The sequence below is a fragment of the Eriocheir sinensis genome, chromosome 7 (assembly GCF_024679095.1).
Source record: "Eriocheir sinensis breed Jianghai 21 chromosome 7, ASM2467909v1, whole genome shotgun sequence".
NCBI lineage: Eukaryota > Metazoa > Arthropoda > Malacostraca > Decapoda > Varunidae > Eriocheir > Eriocheir sinensis.
This window is the reverse complement of record NC_066515.1, coordinates 22,405,447-22,427,788: the sequence shown is the minus strand read 5'-3', so window position 1 is coordinate 22,427,788 and position 22,342 is coordinate 22,405,447. Positions and strand designations below refer to the sequence as shown.

Genomic DNA, 22,342 nt, shown 5'->3' with positions numbered 1-22,342 from the left:
TGTACTTTCTTCTGCCCTCCTTAGCCTTCTTGATGTCTTTTATGTTGAACAGGTTTTAGTTTTGAGTGTTGTATTCGAGTAACATTAAACCAAGAAGTACTTCCTAAAATCGATTCTCTAGTTTCATGTCGTCCACCAAAAACATCTCAATATTTTTCCCGTTTTCCACTTCAAATTCAGTTACTATGTGCCGCGGTTACTGTGATGTGTGTTTGAGTACCACAGTGAGGCAGCAAAGTCGCGAATCCCTGATCAAAATCTTGTCGAGTATATACGTATCATCCTCGATCATTACATACCCATTCGTTTTACGCTGTTCCGGGAGGGTTGCTACGCGTGTCTGTGTCTGAGTAGCACATTAATTTAAAACCGCAAACTCACAAATCTCTATCATACTCCCCCGTTCTATTTTATACTATTTTGGAGGTTGCTATGTGTTCTGTGCCTGATGAACTCATTAAGACAGTAACCTCACGAACTCCTTACCACAACCCTACTGGATCTAGCTCGTCGTATCCGCGCCTCTACACATCCACCTGTTACGGGGGTTGGTTGGTATACGTGTTGTGCCGTGGACGGTTAGCGCGCCGGGGTGTGTGTCGCGGCGGCCGGCTTTCCTCCGTCCGGCGTGCGGCGCGTCTCCTCTCTACTACTTATGTCGAGGTGATTGTTGTTGTACTTCCTGTGCGCCACTTTCCCGCCTGCAACCTGGTGGCTCTCACGCGTCCGGACCGAGGGAGAGAACGAAATGGAAACAGACAGACAGACACACAGACAGACAGACAGACCGAACTGGACTTTCATAGAACTAACCCAGGGAAACTACATTATTAGGAGTGGATACTAAGTGACAAAAAAAATCGTATAATGGAGAGATCGAATGAAGCTAAAAATAAATAATGATAACAAGTGAAAATTATGAAAATACTTTTGAATGAGTTCATACAAGTGAAAAATCAAATGCAGTTATATACAACACATTAGAATGATGAGAGAGAGACATTCCGATTAACTAACAGGGCACTAAAACCAGCGCTGGCACACACACACACACACACACACACACACACACACACACACAAGCAAAGGGCCAGTGTATTTTTTGTATGAGTGACCTACATATTTGCGTTTCTTGGTCATATCCGTTATTAGCCACATGCAAGGAGGAGGAGGAGGAGGCAGAGTAAGCTTAAGAAAAACGTAAGGTTGAAAAGACGTGAAAAGGGACATTGCCATAAAAAAATGCCCTCTCTCTCTCTCTCTCTCTCTCTCTCTCTCTCTCTCTCTCTCTCTCTCTCTCTCTCTCTCTCTCTCTCTCTCTCTCTCTCTCTCTCTCTCTGAGTTATAAACGAAAACTATAATTTTTCTATTCATATATGTTTGGGAACGAACACTTGATCTGAAAATGACAGTTTTATCTAATTAGTTAATTGGAGATATTATTTAGCGTGAAAGCTACATCAAGTTGCACCCGTCTCTATAATGATAAATATTAGACACCAAACATAAAATTGCTAAAAGAAAAACTACATTAATTTCGCGCACTAACAGACTCACGGCGCACTAAACTACACACAAATATTCACAACAAAACAAAGTGAAATGAAAAACAATTGCGTGATGAGACACATTTGCAAAGTGAGCCTGGACACACACACACACACACACACACACACACACACACACACACACACACACACACACACACACACAGGTAGGCACGTGTACACATCTCCGAAATAACAAGAGAAAAGCACTCCTGTTTCCTGTGTGCGTGAGTGAGTACGCGCGTGCGTTTTACATGTGCGTAACTTGTACCACCGCCACCACCACCGCCTACTTTGTCCACCAGTAGCAAGTGTGTCGCCCATGCCATTCCACAACGAGCATTTTATAAACATTTTGCAATCCACTTGACTCGCGTTGCTTTTAAGTTGTGCTGCCATCACCACCACCTCCCCTACCACCACCACCACTACCATGCACTAGCACTAAGGCACTCATCCCTTCCATTCCTCAACAAACATTTTATAAACGTTTCGCAATCCAGTGTGAGCCGCGCCGTGCATTCCGCTTCCGTGTGTGCTACCTGGCCGCCGACTGCGCCCTGCATGTCACCCGCCCAGTAAACCACTACTCGCTGGCTTATTATTAACTCGCTAGGATGTGTAACCATAATAATGTAAACCAATAACCAATGCTATACTAATGGACGCAGGACTGCACTATAATTATAATATAAACATGACTTTTATATATACATGTGTGTGTACAAGTTGATTTGTACGCCTTGTCTTGTTTTTCTCTATTTTTATTGTCCACCCAACCTTTATAAAATGTGTATACTTTCCCCCTCACCCCTAACGCCCTTACCCCCTCACTGCCTCACTCCCTCCCCGCCTCACAGCTTCCCTAACGCCTCATAATACTCAGGTGTGTTTCAAGGTCACTCACAGCCTCATCAGAGCCTCCCAGTGCTACCTAAACCCTTAAACAACAGCGCCACTCCAGAGATGAATGGTATGGGAGGCTGACTGAGCTGTGAGGGGCCTAGAGAAGCACCTGGACCCATTGTGACCCTTGGTGTGCCTGGTGGATGTGTGTGTACCTGAGGCGGTCGGCAGGTAACCACCCCTCCCACCCGGGCACACGAGGCTGGCGAGGAGTGGAGGTGGAGTGCCCTAAGCGGCGTTCCTTCCCGTGTCGCCTCCAAGCTACCCTAACGCCACTGTTACCCACCAACAGGTACAGGCCAAACGGGCGATTGCTAGTCAACAGTTTGCAGAGCGCGGCCTGTTTCTGGAAGTGAGTAACCGTGAATAATGGGTCGTATGCAGCTAGTTGATCCTCCTCCCTCTCTCAGTAGTTGATTCTTGCATGAGGTTAAGTAGAGAACGCTTGCACGCGCCCGTTGTAGACGAGTAACATGTGTGATATGCTACTGTTTATTTTTTTTGCTCATCCTCCCTTCACTCCTTCCTTCCTTATGCCTCTACTTCCTGCATCCTCCTTTTGTTTCCCTTCTCATGCCTATCCCATTTCTTCCATCCTCTCCATCCTTTGCTCCTTACCTCCCTCCCTCTTTCCATCTCTCCCCAAAAAGTTATCAAAGGCCACGAGTCAAGTATCAGGTAAGTCACTCTACTCCTTACCTGTCCAACCTATCCATACCACCCCATGTATATAAACTACGCTTTTCCCCTTGCCTATCCCTACCTAGACATATAATCCTTTGTATATAACTTACACTAGCTCTTATATTTACCTATCCCAAACTATCCATATCACGGCCTGTATATGGATTACACTCTTCCTATTGTCTGTCCCCATCTCCCCGTACTATCGCACCTGTAGATAATGAAGCGAAAGGTGCAGGTGCCCGACATCCCGAGGCCCAGGTAAGCAGCGCCAGGTGTATGCAAAGGCGCAGGAAGAAAGCATGTGCACGCCGGCCTTTGAGGAGTAATGGGCCGTTGCAATGCAGGGCCAGGCGGGGGTCGCGATGGTACCTCTTCCTGGGAGGCACCACCGACACCTGTGGTTAGCACGGCATGGTAGATATACAGCACGTGTTACGGGAGGCGGAGGGAGGGTGGAGGAGGGGTCTGAATACTCCCTCCTCCTCCTCTTCACCTTCCCCTCCTCAGCATGTGTTGGGGGAATGTGGAGGGGACATGGGGGACAGATCTTTATACTCCTCCCCTTCCTCCCCCTCCTCCTCCTTCCCCGCTTTATTTCTCAGGTGTAAACAAGTGCACTAATGTTCTTACCTGTGTGGTCTGGACAGTGTACCGCACCGTCACTGTACAACTGACACGATGCATGCTAAAAACACACACACACACACACACACACACACACACACACACACACACACACACACACACACACACACACACACACACTCACACACACACTTAATGACTTAGGTAATACATAACATCGCCTCGGCCGGACAAAGAGCAAAAAGCAGCACTTCCTCAAAGGCACACAAAGAATAGACAAACTGGAGCGAAGGAGGGACGGGACGGCCACCACCACGACCGCATGTTTTCGTAATGAGTGAAATGTGAGGGCGTGAGGGAAGAGCCCGGGGCAGCCCCAACTTGTGCTTCTGCCGGAATCTCTCTCTCTCTCTCTCTCTCTCTCTCTCTCTCTCTCTCTCTCTCTCTCTCTCTCTCTCTCTCTCTCTCTCTCTCTCTCTCTCTCTCTCTCTCTCTCTCTCTCTCTCTCTCTCTCTCTCTCTCTCTCTCTCTCTCTCTCTCTCTCTCTCTCTCTCTCTCTCTCTCTCTCTCTCTCTCTCTCTCTCTCTCTCTCTCTCTCTCTCTCTCTCTCTCTCATCTCAATACCTCTAGATTCCCTCCCTTTTTTCTCTCTCTTCCCTCCCCTTTCGTCCCGCCTTCCCTTCCTTCGTTTCCCTCTTCTCCTTGCTTTTCTTAATCTTCTACACTTCTCCCTTCCCTTATTTTCCCTTACTCCCCTTCTCTATCCATTCCCTTGCCTCCCAACACATTACATACCACTCCATTCCCTCCCTTCCCTTCTTTTCCCTTCCTTTCCGACATGAGGGTTCCTTGTGTGAAAGTTGCTAAAGAGGTGAATGCTTTCCACTTCGGCGTGTGTGTGTGTGGGTGTGTATGTGTATGTGTGTGTGTGTGTGTGTGTGTGTGTGTAGAAAAATGAAAACGTGGCATAAATATAAAGCGATTTCCAGTTAGGAGAGCACGGTGGCAAAAATGAAAACGAGAATACAAACACAACCCGAGAAATGAATGAAATCAATTAACAAAAAATAAAGCGAATGAATAAATCACTGACAAACGCACAGAATAATGAATGAACTGCAGTGCAAAAAGAATGGACGTATAAATCGAATAAGCAGTAAAAGTAATACAGAAAAACAAAAACATTATTGCCAGACAGAATTACCAACGCCACAAGCACAACAAAACCAACAAACTAACAAACAAAACAAAACGAAAAACAACATCACTTGGCACTTTTCCTCTTGCAAAATAATCACACACACACACACACACACACACACACACACACACACACACACTTTCTACCTCTGGACCGATTTCCCTTCCGTCGCCACTCGCCACAACCTTGACGCAAACGGCTCCACGACGATCAATAAAGCGCCCCAAACAACGACACACCTGCAATTACCTCACATTATCACTTACCTGGGCTCGACGACACGTGGCGAGACATCTATCCGACGGCGTCCTTGTCTCGTCTCGTGTGTGTCTCTCTCTCTCTCTCTTTGATGTCTCTTTTGGTAGTCTTCATTGAGTCTGGCTGTCTTGATTTCGTGTCTGTTGAAGAGATCAAAATTAGTCTATTAGAATTCTGTTCCTTCTTTTCCTCCTTGTTTTTTTTTTTTTTTGTCTTCTTTATTTGTCGATTATTTTATTTTGCATCATCTAGCTTCTTCCTAGGTTTGTATCTTTATTTTTTCTTTATTCTTTCATTAAACAATTCACAAATTTTTCATCCATTATGCACTTTTACACCTTTATCATTTCATTGCCCATTTCCTAAACACTTTTCATATTAACTTCTCCATACTCTTCCTTCCATCATTCATTTTACATACACTTTGACAGCCGTTTCTTTACACTGTATATTCATCCTTTTATGTACCTTTGGGCTCCATATTTCCCTTCATAATTGCCAGTCTTTCTTTCTAATTTTCCAAACTTTCGTCAAAATGTCTTTCTATCACTCCGCTCCTGTTTTAACTTTCCTCCTGCTCCTCCTCCTCCTCCGCCTCCTTCTACTTTTTTTCAGCCCTTCCCTGCCTCCTCTCCCCTTCCCTTCCTTCCTTCCGCTCACCTCCGTCAAAAAAACGACGTGTATAAAAACCTCGGCCCCAGCAGACGACAGAAGTGATGAGAAAACTTAGGGAAACTTGACTCCCCGAACATTCGATTGTGACTAAACGCAAACGATGTAAGGAGGCGTTTCTTTTATAATCGCTTCGTGTTATAGCGCTATTCAATTACTCTATTTTGTATGATTCAATGTTATAATAATAATTTTAAAAAGCAGAATCCGTTCGCGACAAACATCCATTCATGTCGGATTATTAATATTATAAAAAAAAAAAGTGAAAATGCACGCGGCGAGGCGGAGCAATTTTGTTGTATTATATTAATGGTGTAATTAAATATACAAGGGCACTTCAAATATTTTTCAAAATGTAAAATAAACCCCTATGAAGGAACCCAGAGAAATATGGACCACAGATATATTGTCATGCTGGGCGAGCCTTAATTAAATTTTTATATCATAATTTAATTACTGGCAAGCACTTTCGCAATTTATGAACACTAATCCATCCTTTCATTAATTGCTTCAAAACAAGAACCCGCTAAGTCCCGGTCCGTATTTCTATTTATTTGTCGTTCGTTCGTGAGAGAGAGAGAGAGAGAGAGAGAGAACAATAGTAACACACACACACACACACACACACACACACACACACACACACACACACACACACACACACGCTAAAAGTTCATATCCGCCCATAACCATAACAACACTACACAAAAACTACCCCCAATCACGTATACATGACAAAAGTACACACACACACACACACACACACACACACACACACACACGTCGCTTCGCCCCTTGCCTTCCCTCCCTCTCTTCCGCTCTCGCTCCCACCGCCGCCGCCTCCGCCGCCGCCGCCGCCTCCACCTCCGCATCCACCTCCCCCCCTCGTCGCCGGCCGTAGCAGCAGCAGCAGAAGCGGGACGTTCCATCCGGGCCAATAAAACGGGCGGAGGGAGGGTCGGCGGGGCGAGCAAGGCAATATGAGCGAGGCGGGCCGGTCCTCTTCACGTGTTGCTCTGCCTCATGTGTTTATCTTCTCCTTCTCGTCTTCCCCCCTTCGCTTTATTACCCCTCCGAGGGCCCTCCAGCCATTTCGCGATCCGCACTCCCCCAGGGCCCAACCCCACGGCGCTGCCCCGAGGGGATTTTGGCTCTTATTCCCCCAGAACACAAGAGTCAATTTAAGCGTTGGGCCTCGGGCGGGCTTCGGGTATTGCAGCGCCTCAGTCATTGATTTATTGGCATTGCTGGCAAAATATGAAATCTACAGGAATCTGGCGAAGTGGGGAGGAGACCCAGACTCCCCTTGGCTGTGAGCCCCGCGTGGGGAGGACAGGGGAGGGAATGGGTGGGGAGGAAGGGGATGAGATGGACGGACATTGTAGAGGAGGATGAGGGGATGGCGAAGAGAGAGGTAAATGGGAAGAATGAATTAGGACAGGTGCGTTGAGGATTAGCTGTGAGGGTGGATTATGTGAGGGGAGACGGGATTAGGGTACTACACACACACACACACACACACACACACACACACACACACACACACACACACACACACACACACACGAGAAGGCTTACTAATCACCCACCTCACATATTCATCCACTTAACCATACACAAAACCCATTAGGAACACCTGAACACATCATCACCTGGTCTGTAAGGCAGGTAACACTCCATCGCGCCCTCCCTCACCTCCCTCCCTTCCTTACCGTCCCCTTTTTTTTTCTTTTCTAATCCCGGCCCTCAGGTGTAAAGCGACAAAAATAAGCCCTTAACTATATGTCATTAGGAGTGTGATCGGTGCCGTATACCTGGCGTTCTACAGGTGCGAGGTGGGTCCCTGTGCGCTCGACAAGAGGTGTTGAATAGATAATTGGCAGGTGACAGATGTGGGCCCTTCTTTGGCGCTGGCAGATTAGGACAGGTGAGAACGGAAGGTGCGAGAGGCAAATAACGAAGAAGGTGATGATGGGAAGGTCAAAAGGGGAACTGAAGGGGAAGAAGAGGAGGGAAGGACGAGGAAGAAGAAAGTGGAAGATCTTGTCTTGAAATTTATGTGGAGGCGGAAACCATTCATGTGTGTACGTGCGGGCGTTACCAATGTGTGTGTGTGTGTGTGTGTGTGTGTGTGTGTTATTAACTCGCACTTCACAAACACACACACAAGGCTTTACACTGATACACCTGGATGAGCCGAAGCATGTTTCACCTGCCTGCTGCCTCTGCTTGCACTGCCTGCCTGCCTGCTTGCCTGCTTGTACTCCCACGCTTGTCACATCACGGCAAGACATTCAACTCTTTTTTTCGCTATTATTTTTTCGCTTCCCTTCATACCATTCCATCTCACTCAACTATATATTCTCCACTCACTATTTTCATTGTTCGCCCCTTTCATTTTTTCTGCACTTTTTTTTCACTTTCCTTCATCATATTCCTCATCACACACACTCATTCCTTACCTCACATGTATATCTATTCACTATCTTCACCTTTTCGCCTCTTCTTTTTTCTGACAATTTAAACGTTCTTTTTTTTTTACAATATTTTTTTCCACAGTTTACCCTCACATATTTTTTTTTCACGCATCCTCATTCTCTCTCTCTATCTCTCTCTCACCCCTACTCTATCCCGGCCTCACGTCCTTTCCTTCATTCTCACGGCAATATTCAACGTTTTGTGTAGTTTTTTCAGTTTTATTTTTTCGCTCACTTCATTCCGTCTCAGCCACTTCACTACCACGGCCAATCTTGCCTTAACTCACTTCCTTAAACTCATCTTCTTGCACCTTTTTTTCTCTCCTCTTTATCTTCTTCAACTTCCTTCTTTACTTTGTCATATTAAAAATCCTGTCACCTTTATCTTCCCTTAATCCATATCATTACCATAAGACTTTTTTTCTCTCCCCATTTACTTTACAGTCTTAAACATTTTTTGCACTTTTGGATTTTGGACCTTTCATTAACACTGATAAGAGAAGGCAAATTCATCACACAACACAATTCATTTACTTTACATTCTTAACATTTTTGGATTTTGGATTTTGGAACCTTTCATTAACACTTATAAGAGAAGGTAAATTCATCACACAACACAATTCATTTATTTTACATTCTTAACATTTTTGCATTTTGGATTTTGGAACCTTTCATTAACACTTATAAGAGAAGAGTCATCACACAACACAAAATTTGACAAAGAGTATATCCAAAAGTCCTTTCATGAGAACACCTCGCAGCCTAGGAGGAGTATTACATCTAGTTCCTACCTTTTGTAATCCCCGTGAGTAGGAGAAGGAGCTTAGCAGGGTGCTGTATATACACGTTCGTAATCCTATTTCCTCTACTCTGTTCCAGGGCGTGCTAGAATCCGACACCAGCTTCACCGGAGATATCTTCAAACACGATGGCTTTGGCGGTGAGTATATATGATGTTATTGGATTGTGCTCGATGGCGCCTCGTGTTTCCTGCCTCGCCTCACCGCCTCCACTCACCGACTTGATTAATATCAGAAATTATGATATATAGTTAACCGTTAACCGTTCCAGAATAGAGATGTAAGCCTAACACGTGAGCCTCTCAAATACCGTAGTGGACTGTCTTGAATTAATAACAGGTATCGTGTGACTGGTTTACTTCGGATAAAGACGTGTTCTTGCATTGGAAAATAACACTTTCGACTTAATAAGAGAAATGGAACGAGCCAAAGACGTGAACTCTCAGAGAAAATAACTTAGGATACAGTCTGTAATTCATGCCATGGACCATATACCCGTTTTACTGCCTAACTGTGTACCAAAAGCTTAATCTCTTATGTACGATATCTAAGTGAGCCGTATTGGAGTTACTTTTCATATACTTTTTTTCACTAACTTCACATATCGACTTAACAATTTATTCTTCACTATTACTTTAACCGTGAACTTGTAAACCCATAGAGATAACCCCATGAAGACCTTAAGTAAACCGTCTTGATGCTAATTTCCTTACAAAAGCTTCGATTCCTTTACCAGAATATGCTTTTGTGTTCGGTTCATGTATTGTTTGAGGGAATCTTGCGCTACACCGTTGCCTAAGAGTGGAGCGTCGCGCGTTGTCTGCAGGAGTCTTTAAGTGTTACGAGGCGAGGCATTAGCGGTCCTGAGTCTCATGTCACAATGCTACTAGAGCCCCGTCAGTCAGCCCAGAGAGTGAGTGACCCAGTGGTGTCTGTGTTGTAGGTTACTTCTCGCCTCCTCTGTGGCTTTGATCTCTTTATTTTCCCTCTTGTTCGTCTTCCTCGTCCTTCTCCTTTCTTCTTCCTCCTCCTACTACTACATCTACTACTACTATTCATTTCCCTGTTCTCTTCTTTTCTTTCTTTCCTTTTCTTTTTTCATTTACCATCCTCTAATTACTACTACTACTACTGCTACTACTGTTCATAATCCTAATCTTTTTTTCTTCTCGTTTCTCTTTCTCCTCCTCCTCCTCTCCTCCTGCAAAGTCATCAACCCTTTATCTCTTCATGTTTTCTTTTATTCTCGCTCTTCAAGCCTAATTTACTCCTTCGCAAAAAGAGGCCCAGCTTCACGCTTAGGGACGCCACATAAATATCCGGCTCATTAAAAATAATTGTGAAACTCAAGACCCGGTGTTATGAAGGCGTAATTACAGGTGTTTGGAGGTACCCGTTGATATCAAAATAATACCGAGACTGACCTAAAAAAAAAATTACATGGAAAACAAGACCCACTTAACTTTCTTACTTCCGGAAATGGAGAAAAAGACAAAAGAAAATAGAGAAGGAAAAGAGAAAAATGGAACGGTTAGATAGACAGACAGACAGATAGACAGGTAAAGAAAACGGAAAAAAGGAAGAGGAAAATAAGCAAACATGACTTTTTTTTCAAGGAGGCGAGAATCAGCATATTTTTCACGCTGTCTTGTCTTGGCTTTGTTTATTTATTTCATGCTCACGTCTCCTGCCCGCCCGCGCTTGTTTGTCGCTCCCTCGCATGACGCTGCATGACACGGGGCGACAACTGCGACAAAGGGCGACAAAAAAACGACAAAAACACCTTCCCACCTACACACAACCATCCCCCCTTCCTCCACCTCCTCCTCCTCCTCCTCCTTGTCGCCTTTATGTGCAGGTTCGTTATTTCCTGGATGCTATTCTGAGTCTTCTTCTTCCTCGCGTCACATGTCACTCGGCTTCCGCGTTTTGAGGTTCAATTGAAGACGTTTTCGTTCTCGCCGTAAATCGAGAATAGATGCTTAAGGTTCACTCATGGTATGTATGTTGGTGTGTGTGGGTGTGTGGGTGTGTGTGCGTGTGTGTGTGTGTCCGTCCACCACCTGTACACTAGTCCTCCCACCTCCCTCCTCTTCTCTATCTCTACCTTCTCTCTTCTCTCCCTCCTCGCCCCTTCCTTCCACTTATCAGACCCAAAGCAGCATCACTATTCCCTCCCTCACACAACGTTCCTGACAGTAGTAGAAGCAGTGAGTAGCGGGCTTTTTTTTTTTCATTGTTGTTTCCTTTTTTTATGCCCTTGAACTGACTCCTTTGCTGAAAAAAATTAGTAGTAGTAGTAGTCGTCAATGTTGTAGTGATGATGAGGATGAGGATGATGATAATAATGATAACAGTAACAATAACACCAACGACAAAAACAGTAATAAGCGTCCCCCGCCCTCATCAACACCAACATAAACACCAAACACACATCACACGATTATAAAAAAAAAAACGCAGAAAAAAAAACATTAAAAAAAACTCCCACGCAAGCAATAAATAGATCCAGATGACGTCATTCGCCTCGTAATTAATCATCATAACTGAGCATATTGAGCATACTTATATTCTTTTTACCTCGGCCAGTATGTGAATTATGTCCAAAATTGTGAAGGGGGAAGGGGGAAGAGAGAGCTGGTGGTAGTGGAGTGTTAGGGGAAGGAGGAATGGAGGAAGGGGGAAAGTGGAGTGAAAGCCGGTGGTAGTCGTGTAAGTGGAAAGGGGAGGGGGAATGGAGGATAGGATAAGGAGAAGGAGGAGGAAAGGGAGGTGGAGTATGTTCTACGGTAAGGGAGGCAAAGGAAGAGAGGGATGAAGTAAATGTTAAGGAAAGGGGAAGAGGAAGGGAAAAGAGGAGAGGTAAGGGCTAACAGAAGGATGGGAAAGAAAGGAGAAGGGGGAGAGAGAAGGGAGAAGGGGAATAGAGAAGGGAGAAGAGGTGAAGGGATGAAGGGAAAAGAGGGAAGAGGAAAGGAAAAATGAAAGGGGTGGTGGTAAGGAGGAAGGGTAAGAGGAGATGGGGAGAGGGATAAGGGAATAGATAGGGAGGAGGGAGAGAAGGGGGGAAGGGAGTGTGTTTAGGGGTGAAGGGGGGTCAGTAGTCAACCCTCCTGATTGTTAGAGGAAAATCTCATAACCCCGTGGCGGCCCAACGACCCTTTGATGCTGTCGGTCTTTATCAAAATATTAAACTCAAATATGGATCCCTAAATTTGTGATCTTTTTTTATTATGAGTGTTATTATTATTACCATTAGTGTTATTACAGTCACCGTTGTTGTTATTTGTATTAGACGTTAGTGTTCTAGTAGCATTATTATTAGTAGTGGTATTTATTATTATTATTAGTCGTAGTATTAGTATTTTTAGCTCTTTTTATCATTATTATTATTGTTATTATTATTATTAGGTTTTATTAATGCTAAGGTTGCTTAAAATGAGTGTGGTTGGGTTGGGAATAAATACACATGAACAACAACAGCAACAACAACAACAACAACAATAAGAATAACAATGACAATACAATAACAAAAGAAAGCAAACAAAAACTAACTACAAAAACGACAACAACAATAATAATAATAATAATAATAATAATAATAATAATAATAATAATAATAATAATAAATAACCGAAGCGACAACAATACAGCACAAAGGAACAAAACAGCAACAAAAGAGCAGGATCAAAGACTAACATCATACTCGCCGTTCACTCTACACCTTTTATCACTTTTTTTCTATACACACTTCCCTCCCATCCCCCCCCCGCCACGCACACACACACACACACACACACACACCACAACAAGCTCATCAACACACCACAAACCCAAGCTCCCACAGTCACCCTCGGATGCCTTGTCACTCTCCTTCACCGCCTCTCCTGACGCTCTCTTCGGCAGCGTTATCTCCCTCGTTAATAGAGTCGGTGGTCGGGTTACCGGAGGCCGCCACATTGTCCCGCCACCGACCAATCGAGCATTAAAAAGGAGGGGAAGGAAGGGGAGGAAGAGGAAGGGCACGGGGGGACCTCCAAATTGCCCCTCTCCATGCTCCATCTGGCCCCTATGGCAAGCCGCGTCTCCTCCGTTCGCTTCCAAAACCCATCGATCAGGGAGGGACCGTGACGCTGCATTGAGGCACGCGAAGAGTTACGGGCACGGACGAACGCCGCCTGGACTCCCCCCTGACAGCTTTGGGTGTGATCTTTGTTTAGGAAGGAGGGAGGGAGCGAGGGAGATAGAAAGGGAGAAAGGACAGAGGGAGATAGAGAGAGGCAGGGAGGGAGCGGTAGTGGTGGCGGTGGTTATAGTTAAATTTACATACATTACCATGTTAAAAGGTCGTCTGGCCAAAAACACGGAGCTAAAGACCCAAGAAGACAAAAGGGAAAAGGAAGGAGGAACAGTTGTTGCTTGTATGACCCTCTTTTTCCTCCCTCCTCCAGTCCTCCACCCTCCCCCCGGGCCTTTCCTCCTCTCTCCCCGCAGGCGTTCCTTCCCTCCAGTCCACCCTCTCTTCCCCAGCGAGGCAGATGCATAGATCGCTTCAGTTGTCCCTCAGGAGTCTAGAATCGAGGTCGGTGTAGGTCATATCGCCTTCAGGTAGCCAGGTGGAAAAAGAGGTGACAGACACGCCGATAGACAGACAGATAGTGGACAGGCGTAAATAATTAGCTACGGGAGGGAGATGCGGGGACAGTTAGGTAGGAGACGGTGGCTTGGTGAACAGGCTCAAGGGGTAGGAGGGCGAGGTAGGGTAAGACGGGGGCTGGTGTTTACTTTCCCCGCTCAAGGACACAACAACAAGATAGCAGGTAATCTCAGGACGCTTGACTTCGCGGAGACGAGGAGCGACAGGAATAACAGGACGGTGAACTTTCGGCGTATATACAGAACGTGGACTATTCATTACAGAGTTTGAATTTAAAACAGAAGACTCATTTTCTCAAGGAAACAATAATGCGAAATGTAATGTATAAGAAAAGGAAAAAATGAGAGTACTAAAAATCATACCAAAATTAGCTGCCAGTGGAGGACAGACAGATGTGAAAATGTAAAAAAAAAACGAGTAAAGGAACAAAAAGGCGAAGAGGAAAGAAGATAACGGAAAAAATATTAACAACTTGTACTAGAATAGAATAAGAATTGTAGAACTAAAAATATAAACAAATCAACTATGGCAGTGGAGAACAGACAGACAGACAGAGAATTTTTAAAGTAGAGAGCGGAAAGAAAGGAGGAAGGGAAAGAGAAAACACCTATACCCAAAACCTTAAAATATTATACCAAAGACTAAAACAAAATTAACCTGGACAGTGAAGGACAGACAGACAGACGGAGGTGAGGAGGTAGAGGGAAGATAGGTAAGGAGGGCAAGGTAGAAAGGGTGAGGGTAAGGAGGTCAAAGAAAGGTGAAGGGAAATGACCCGAGGGCACAGGCGACAGGGGGGGGAGGGGGGCGGCGGGTGACAGCTGTCCATTGTGTCTGGATGAGCGGCCTTGATTATCCCAGAGGCTCTCCTGTCCTTCTCTACCTCAAGTTTCATCCTTTTCTTCCCTTTCTCCTCGCGGGGGAAGTCTGTAATTTACGGGAACTACGTGTATAGAATATATGTGTGTGTGTGTGTGTGTGTGTGTGTGTGTGTGTGTGTGTGTGTGTGTGTGTGTGTGTGTGTGTGTGTGTGTGTGTGTGTGTGTGTGTGTGTGTGTGTGTGTGTGTGTGTGTGTGTGTGTGTGTGTGTGTGTGTGTGTGTGTGTGTGTGTGTGTGTGTGTGTGTGTGTGTGTGTGTGTGTGTGTGTGTGTGTGTGTGTGTGTGTGTGTGTGTGTGTGTGTGTGTGTGTGTGTGTGTGTGTGTGTGTGTGTGTGTGTGTGTGTGTGTGTGTGTGTGTGTGTGTGTGTGTGTGTGTGTGTGTGTGTGTGTGTGTGTGTGTGTGTGTGTGTGTGTGTATTCGTGGTAAGCTTGAGTTTTAGCCGAGGTGAGGTGACTGAGGTGACTGCGAATGTGGGCAGGTAAATAGTAGTTATAATCTGAGGTGAGATGAATGAGTTTGATAAAAAGCGGTAAATATCCTCAGACGATGGTAATGGCAAGGCTTAATATATAATGTGCTTTCATAAAACGTATATAAAGCACAAACAACTTCAATGTGTAGTGAAGGGAAGGACTATGTGACCTAATTGTGACCTGTGATTTAGAATTACAAAAATACTAGGGAAGGTTATGTCACTAATCGACTTTACAGGGACCAAATAATTATCTTGATGTAAATTACCGCTACGCTCATTAGTTCTTATCCAACTTTAAGAACACGTTGTGACTAGATTTATTGATTGTTACATGAGCATTTCTTTAGAGGGCGGTTTCACACATGCATCCTCTCTTCCAAGCCCTCACATCCTCCCCACCCCAACCCCAGCAATCATTAGTTCTTATCCAACTCTAAGAAAACGTTTTGACTAGATTTATTGATTGTTACATTATGAGCATTTCTTTAGAGGGCGGTTTCACATATGCCTCCTCTCTTCCAAACCCACACATCCTCCCCACCCCAACCCCAGCAATCATTAGTTCTTATCCAACTCTAAGAAAACGTTTTGACTAGATTTCTTGATTGTTACATTAAAAAAACGTTTCTTTAGAGGGCGGTTTCACACATGCCTCCTCTCTTCCAAACCCTCACATCGTCCCCACCCCAACCCCTTCATTCCTATCCTCATAACCATTTCTCTCCCTACACAGTTTTTCCCCTTCCCTCCCTCCCTCCCCACACTCAATCCCACTACATCCATCCCTCATACTCAGACCTCCTACCTTAATCTTCAGGTAGACACCACACCACACCACCCTCACCACCACCATCACCACCTTAGTCACCCTCTCCTTCCCATCACCACCACCACCACCAGAGTTCCCTTCCCCTGCACCATTCCCTTCCCTTCCACTCTCCTCCACCCAGCTGCCCCTCGCCCCACCATGCACCATTCATCTTTCTCCCGTCATCACCACCATTATCATCCCACCCCACCCATCTCCACCTACCTAGCTCTACCACTATCCCATCCTTCACCACCACCACCACCACCTTTCTAACTAACTTTCATTCCACACCTTGTCTTACATAGTTTTACCTGTGGACACCTGTCATTATGCTACTCTCTCTCTCTCTCTCTCTCTCTCTCTCTCTCTCTCTCTCTCTCTCTCTCTCTCTAATTGCCACCTCATGCAACCTTGACACGTGATGCTCATTTATCTCTGCCTTCTAAACACACCCTCACCCACACACACACACACACACACACACACACACACACACACACACACACACACACACACACACACACACACACATTCCACCTCATCATTCCCTCTCACCCCTCCTTCCACATTTCTCTTCAATCCAAACTCTCTTTCTTTATTTTCCTCCCCTTTTTCATCACTCCTTCCCGTCCTTGCTTTTGTCTTCCTCCCCTTCCTTATTTCTCTTTCCTCACTCCCATCATTTCTTTTCGCCTGGTTACCCATCAAATAATTCTCCCTTATCGGCTTCCTCCTCCGTACCAACATCCCTTTTCTCTTTCCTTTGCCTCTTCCTTCTTTGCGAACTTCCCTTTCCATATATGCATTTTAATATCGGTTTCCCTTTTCCCTTTTCCACGTGTTCCCACTCATCCCCTTTACCTACTTCCCTTTCCCAGCCATACATTCATATATCCCTTCCCCTTTTTTCCCCTTTCCCGCTTCCCTCACGTATGCCTTCCCCTTCTGTCCCCCCCCCCAATCCCCCTTCGTCCCCGCATTACTGGAGTGGCTGACATTTTTGGGATTTTAATTAAAGTGCTTAGTTTTGGAAACAAATTATCTGCTTGGGTGGGTGCGGCCGAGGGTCCCGGAGGGGGGCGTAGTCGGGGGGGAGAGTCAGGGGGGGACCGCGGACTGGGGGGAGGAATGTTGGGCAACGCTCCCCAGCATTTTTTTGCCGTGAATTCTTTGGTCGAGTTTTGATTAAATGTTTTTTTTTAGGGTAATTAAGACGTTAACTTTTCTTTTTCTTTCTTTTCTTTTTTTCCTTCCCTTCGCCGGCCGACCTGGATGGCTGTAATTGAGGTCAAGTTTTATGGGACGCCTCGGTAGTAGTATGTGTGTGTGTGTGTGTGTGTGTGTGTGTGTGTGTGTGTGTGTGTGTGTGTGTGTGTGTGTGTGTGTGTGTGTGTGTGTGTGTGTGTGTGTGTGTGTGAGTGTGTGTGTGTGTGTGTGTGTGTGTGTGTGTGTGTCTCATCATTACCCACACCGTACCTTGCACACCTCACCATCACCATAAAACTGTTCACCATTTCACCATCACTGTTCACCATTCACACCGTATCATCACCAACAGTCACCATCACTATCATTTCTCACTACACTGTTTGACCATCACCATCATCACCCTCAGCACCCTTCACCCTTTGCTTCGTGCCACTGCATCCCTCACACCCTCACCATAAGCACCCTTCACGCACCCTCCACGCACCCTAGCAACTCTATTGGCAGCTATGAGTGCTCCTCTTCTCCCCCTCCTCCTCCCTTAATCGTCACTATTGCTCATTATGCACCATTTACAGGTTTTGGAGAGCGCCACGAGTCCTCATCTTCTCCCCTCACATTTTTCTACTGCCCATTATGCACCATTTTCTGTTCCCTTCTTTCCTATTTCTCCCGCCTCAAGTTTCACTATTGCCCATTATAAACCATTTGCAGTTCTTGAGAGGCAGATGCAAGACCTCCTCACCCCTTTAACGCCTCCCCCTCACACTTCCCTATTGCCATTATACACCATTTTCAGTTCCCTTCGTTCCCGCCTCGCCTCCTCCGTTCCCTCTGCCTCGGTTGGCGTCCAGTGTTGCAGGAAAACTTGGAGACAACTTGAGAGAGAACCTTTTAGGACACATGCCGCCCTCAGACCCCTTCTGCTCCGTGCCCGGCCGCCTCTCGCTCCTCTCCTCTAACGCCAAATACAAAGTGACGGTAGCGGAGGTGCAGCGGCGTCTCTGCCCACCCGAATGCCTCAACGCTTCCATCCTGGGCGGCGTCCTTCGTAGGTAAGACGCCCCTTCGTTCACTCTTCCACCCGCACCTCCGTTCACCCTTCCCTGCACCTCCTACCACCTCCTTCTCCACCACCACCACCACCACCAGCGTTGCGGAGGCTTGGAGAGGCGGCGCCCACCACACAAGATGCACCTCCTCTACCACTACCACTCCACCACTCCACCACTGCCTCGCCTCCACCACACGCCACCAAGTCGACACGCTGAACCGCCGACCACCGCTCCAGCTCGCCAGCCTCCTCTCCTCCTCTCCTCTCTGCCTCCTCAGCCACCTCACCAGCCACAAATCACCCAAACCCTCCATTCACGACCTTCCTCACGCAAGCGTCCGCGGATTAACATCAATCTTAACCTCACAATGCCGAAGAGTCTCAAAGAACGACCTCCGGGTCCCCACGTGAACCTACACCCCCAGTATCCTTCCTTTCACCCTTTAGCTCCCCATCCTTTCTTCCCTTCCCTACATCCCCAACACCACATGACAACGCCACCTCACCTCCATTCGGTCTCACCACACGCATTTCCTCACTCACACCAACATCGAAGTCCTCAACGCCTCAAGCTTGCACACCCGTCGAACTCAAAAGTCGCGGCCGGCACTCGCTCACCTAAGACTGAACGCAATAAGGCTCAAAAAGGGCGCTCAGGGTATGCATGATGGGCACTTACAGGTAGCGTTGGGGTAGCCTGCTTTCACATCTTCCTTCTTAAAGTGTAGCTCAAACGGGGCACTTAATTGCATGCACGACTGACACTTGGGTCTGGGTTAGCTATTCTGCCGTGCACCTCCACCTCTTCAAGTTCTCTCACGCTGTAGTTCCTCTTGTCTATCACCACCTTGCATGATGGACTCGGTGCCGCACAGGACGCCTTTTAGTGAGACGAATAGGAAGAACGGAAACAGTGAAGGGACGAGGGTGTTGGTGTTTTCCCAGCCCCGTCCCTGTCCCCATCCGTTCCTCCCCGTCCTGTCGGTTCCCACGTCCCCTCCTGTCCCTCCTGTCCCCCTCTGCCTCACCGCTTCACACTTCGCCGTTAAGTGCCTGTAAAATTTCTCCTCTGGCTGTTGATTGGTCGTTATTGCGCCAATCAGCGGTCGGCGCTAAACTGTTAAGAGTCGCTGCACAAATAGACGGCGTTTTGGGGGAGTCCATAAAGCAGCTTGTTGTAGGAAGTGACACGACCCTCGAACACGTGTGAAGGGAACGTTGCAGACAGACACGTGACGGGGTGAAAACGTTCCAAGCATCCTCCGTGACGTGACAAAGAGATCCTCCTTGACTGGCGTGCTATTTAAGAACTATACAGAGAAGCCTCATTATATAAAGAATCATTCCTCTTTACTTCCTTATTTTTTCATTTTGATTTGAACTTTCCCTAACCAGCTCTCTTTTCCAACATGATTCCAATTGGAGTTTATTTATGATTTTTTTTAACGTTTTTTTTACCTTATCATAACTGGCTTCCTTCTTCCTCTTTATCCATCTTTATCTTCTCTTCCCTCTACACTCCCACATCACTTCCCGTGCCTCTCTTATTTCCCTTTCCCTTCCGTCTCCCTTTTCTCATTATTCGCTTTGAGCTGCACACATCTTTCCTTTATTTTCCTTTTTACCCTCAAATTCCTCCGCTCTCCCTTCCTCCCCTCTTTATCTCCCCTTTCTTACTTTGAAAATGGGTAAAAGTTCGTCTCCCCATACCTCCCTTTTTCCTTTTTTTCCTTTGTCTCTCCCTCTTTCCCTCTCTCCCTCCTTCTTGACCCCTCCGACCCTCTTTTTTTTTTCCTTCTCCCTTCGATGGTTGTTCCTCGGCCTTTCCCTCTCCTTCTCTCCCTCCCTCCCTTCCTCCACTTCTCTCCCGTTTTTTCCACATGTGTCTCTACTGTTCCTCCTTGTTCCCTTCTTATTTCTCGTTCTCATCCACAAAATTTCCTCCTGTTATCGTTCTCTAAATACCTTTCTTCTTCCCTATCTACATCCTCAAGCTTTTCTGCAGCCATTATTTTCTTCCTTTCTTCGTCTCTCCCTTCATCAGTTTTCCTCCTCCACTTCATTTTTTTCTACACTCTTTTTCCTTCCTTCTTCCTTCGTTTCCTACTGTTTCTTTCCCTCCCTCCCTCCTTTCCTCCATTACCCTAATTCTATATTCCTCCCCTTTCTCTATTTTTTCCTGTTATCCACATTTCGTAGTTCCTTCTCCATTTCCTCCACTTCTTCCCTCTCTTTCATTTGCTCTTTTCTCTACCCTCCAATCATCCACGACCACATTTTCTCCTTCCCTTTCTCTCTTCATTTATCTATATTTATTCGTTTCTCTTCTCTTCTTCCCCCTTCCTCTCCTTCATTCTCTCCTTATCCTCCCTTTATTCTCTTAACGTATCATCCATCTTTATCTGCCACCTCTCTGCGTCCTTACATTCGTTACTATCCATGCCTCCCTTCATTCAGTACCACCTATCCACTCCCTCTCTCCCTCCCTTCTTGCCTTCACTTCCCACATGCTTCCTCCACCCCCTCCCTTCCTGGCTGGCGGCAAAGAGGACGCCCCTGAGAGCCTGTGGTGTCTTGCAGGGCTCAAGAGCGAGAAGAGTATGGGCGTGTCCGGGATGCTATCTGGCAACGACGTGTTCTGCTCCGTGCCAGGCCGCCTCTCCCTCCTCTCCTCCACCTCCAAGTACAAGGTGACGGTAGCGGAGGTGCAGCGCCGCCTCTCCCCTCCTGAGTGCCTCAACGCCTCCCTCCTCGGTGGTGTCCTGCGCCGGTGAGTAAGCCCGTCCCTCACTCACACCCTCTCCTACTCCTACTTCGACTCCAACTCCTCTCCTGCTTGCCCTGTACACGCTTCCATCTTACTTGTTTGTTGTTAGTTTGTTTGTTTTTGTATGTTTCTATTTATATCATGTTCTTGTGTGGTGACTTTTTTGTGTGTGTTTTGTGTATTGATTCAGCTATCCACGGCATGTCGGCAAGATGGTACGGTAAGTGTTATGCTGTTGTTTGTTTTATTTACGTTGTGTTGTGGTGTGGTGTGCGTGTGCGTGTGTGTGTGTGTGTGTGTGTGTGTGTGTGCTGCAGGTTTTGTCCCACGCCCCGTCCAGCCAGGCGTGGTAGACACAGCGGCTGATTAAGCACATGAATATTTTGCGTTGCCGCTAAAAACACGCATCAGCCGCCCTCACCCACCTGCAATCTCGTACCTTTGCGTGTGTGTTTTTTGTGATGAGGCTGACGCGGAGAACAAGTCCAGCCACACCAAGGACGAGCCACACCCCTCACCCTACCACCTCACCCCTCACACTCCCCTCATCCTCCTCTTACCCCTCACTTCATCCTCCACCATCTACACTTGCTCGCTCCATCACCCCCCTTATCCACCCCCCTTTCGCCAGCTTCCCTTACGCCCCTCTTCTACCACCATCCACAACCATTACGCCACCCCTCCCCCCCTATCCATATCCCTTACATCCCCCTCCTTCCACTATTCACAACCCTTACACCCACTTTCAATAACTACATCTCCCCTTTTTCCTTCTCCCCTTCTTCCTCTCCCTCTGTCCATTCCCTTCCCCTCCATTCTCCCCCTTGCCACACCTTATCTCCCCCTCCCCTTGCATCCCCACCCCTCCCCACACCCCATCTCATCAGCAGCTTCCTCCTGTAACGTGTCCTTCATTTCCTCCTCCTCCTCCTCCTCCTCCTCCTCCTCCCCCTCCCACTTCCCCTCCTCCTCCCCTTCCACACTCATTCATGTTCATCCTCTCCACACGTGTCCTCCACCCCCTCCATCCCTCATCCCATCCAAACCCACTACACACACCTTCCTTGACATCACCTTCACCCTCTCCTCCTCCTCCTCCTCCTCCTCCTTCCTTCTTCATACCCATTCTCAAACACATATTTCTACATTTCCCTTTACAAACATCAACTTTCTTTCTCGTATTTCCTTTCCACAAGCATCCACCATCTTCCTCTCCCATCTTTCACAGCTAACTCGTATCCCTTCCATCTCCCTTCCACAATCTTCTTCCTCAGCTTCACCATTTACACAGGTACGCCGTCCACTTACACCTGTGCACCTGCGACTCTGGACTGACAATATTAATCTTTCTGCGGCAA

The 22,342-nt window shown here is 46.6% G+C and overlaps 1 protein-coding gene across 3 annotated transcripts in view; it reads left to right on the top strand.

Moving 5' to 3' along the window:
• The window catches only part of LOC126994829 (transcription factor AP-2-epsilon-like), a 183,602-nt gene that overhangs the window by 113,935 nt on the left and 47,325 nt on the right, over positions 1-22,342 (top strand). For 2 of the 3 annotated variants that reach the window (XM_050854103.1, XM_050854108.1), the window contains exons 5-7: positions 2,746-2,805; positions 9,213-9,273; positions 17,963-18,218. In XM_050854103.1, coding sequence (XP_050710060.1) covers positions 2,746-2,805; positions 9,213-9,273; positions 17,963-18,218 — 377 coding nt within the window. Of the gene's footprint in view, positions 1-2,745; positions 2,806-9,212; positions 9,274-17,962; positions 18,219-20,797; positions 20,988-22,342 lie in introns of all 3 variants that reach the window. The other variant, XM_050854113.1, reaches the window with a different exon arrangement.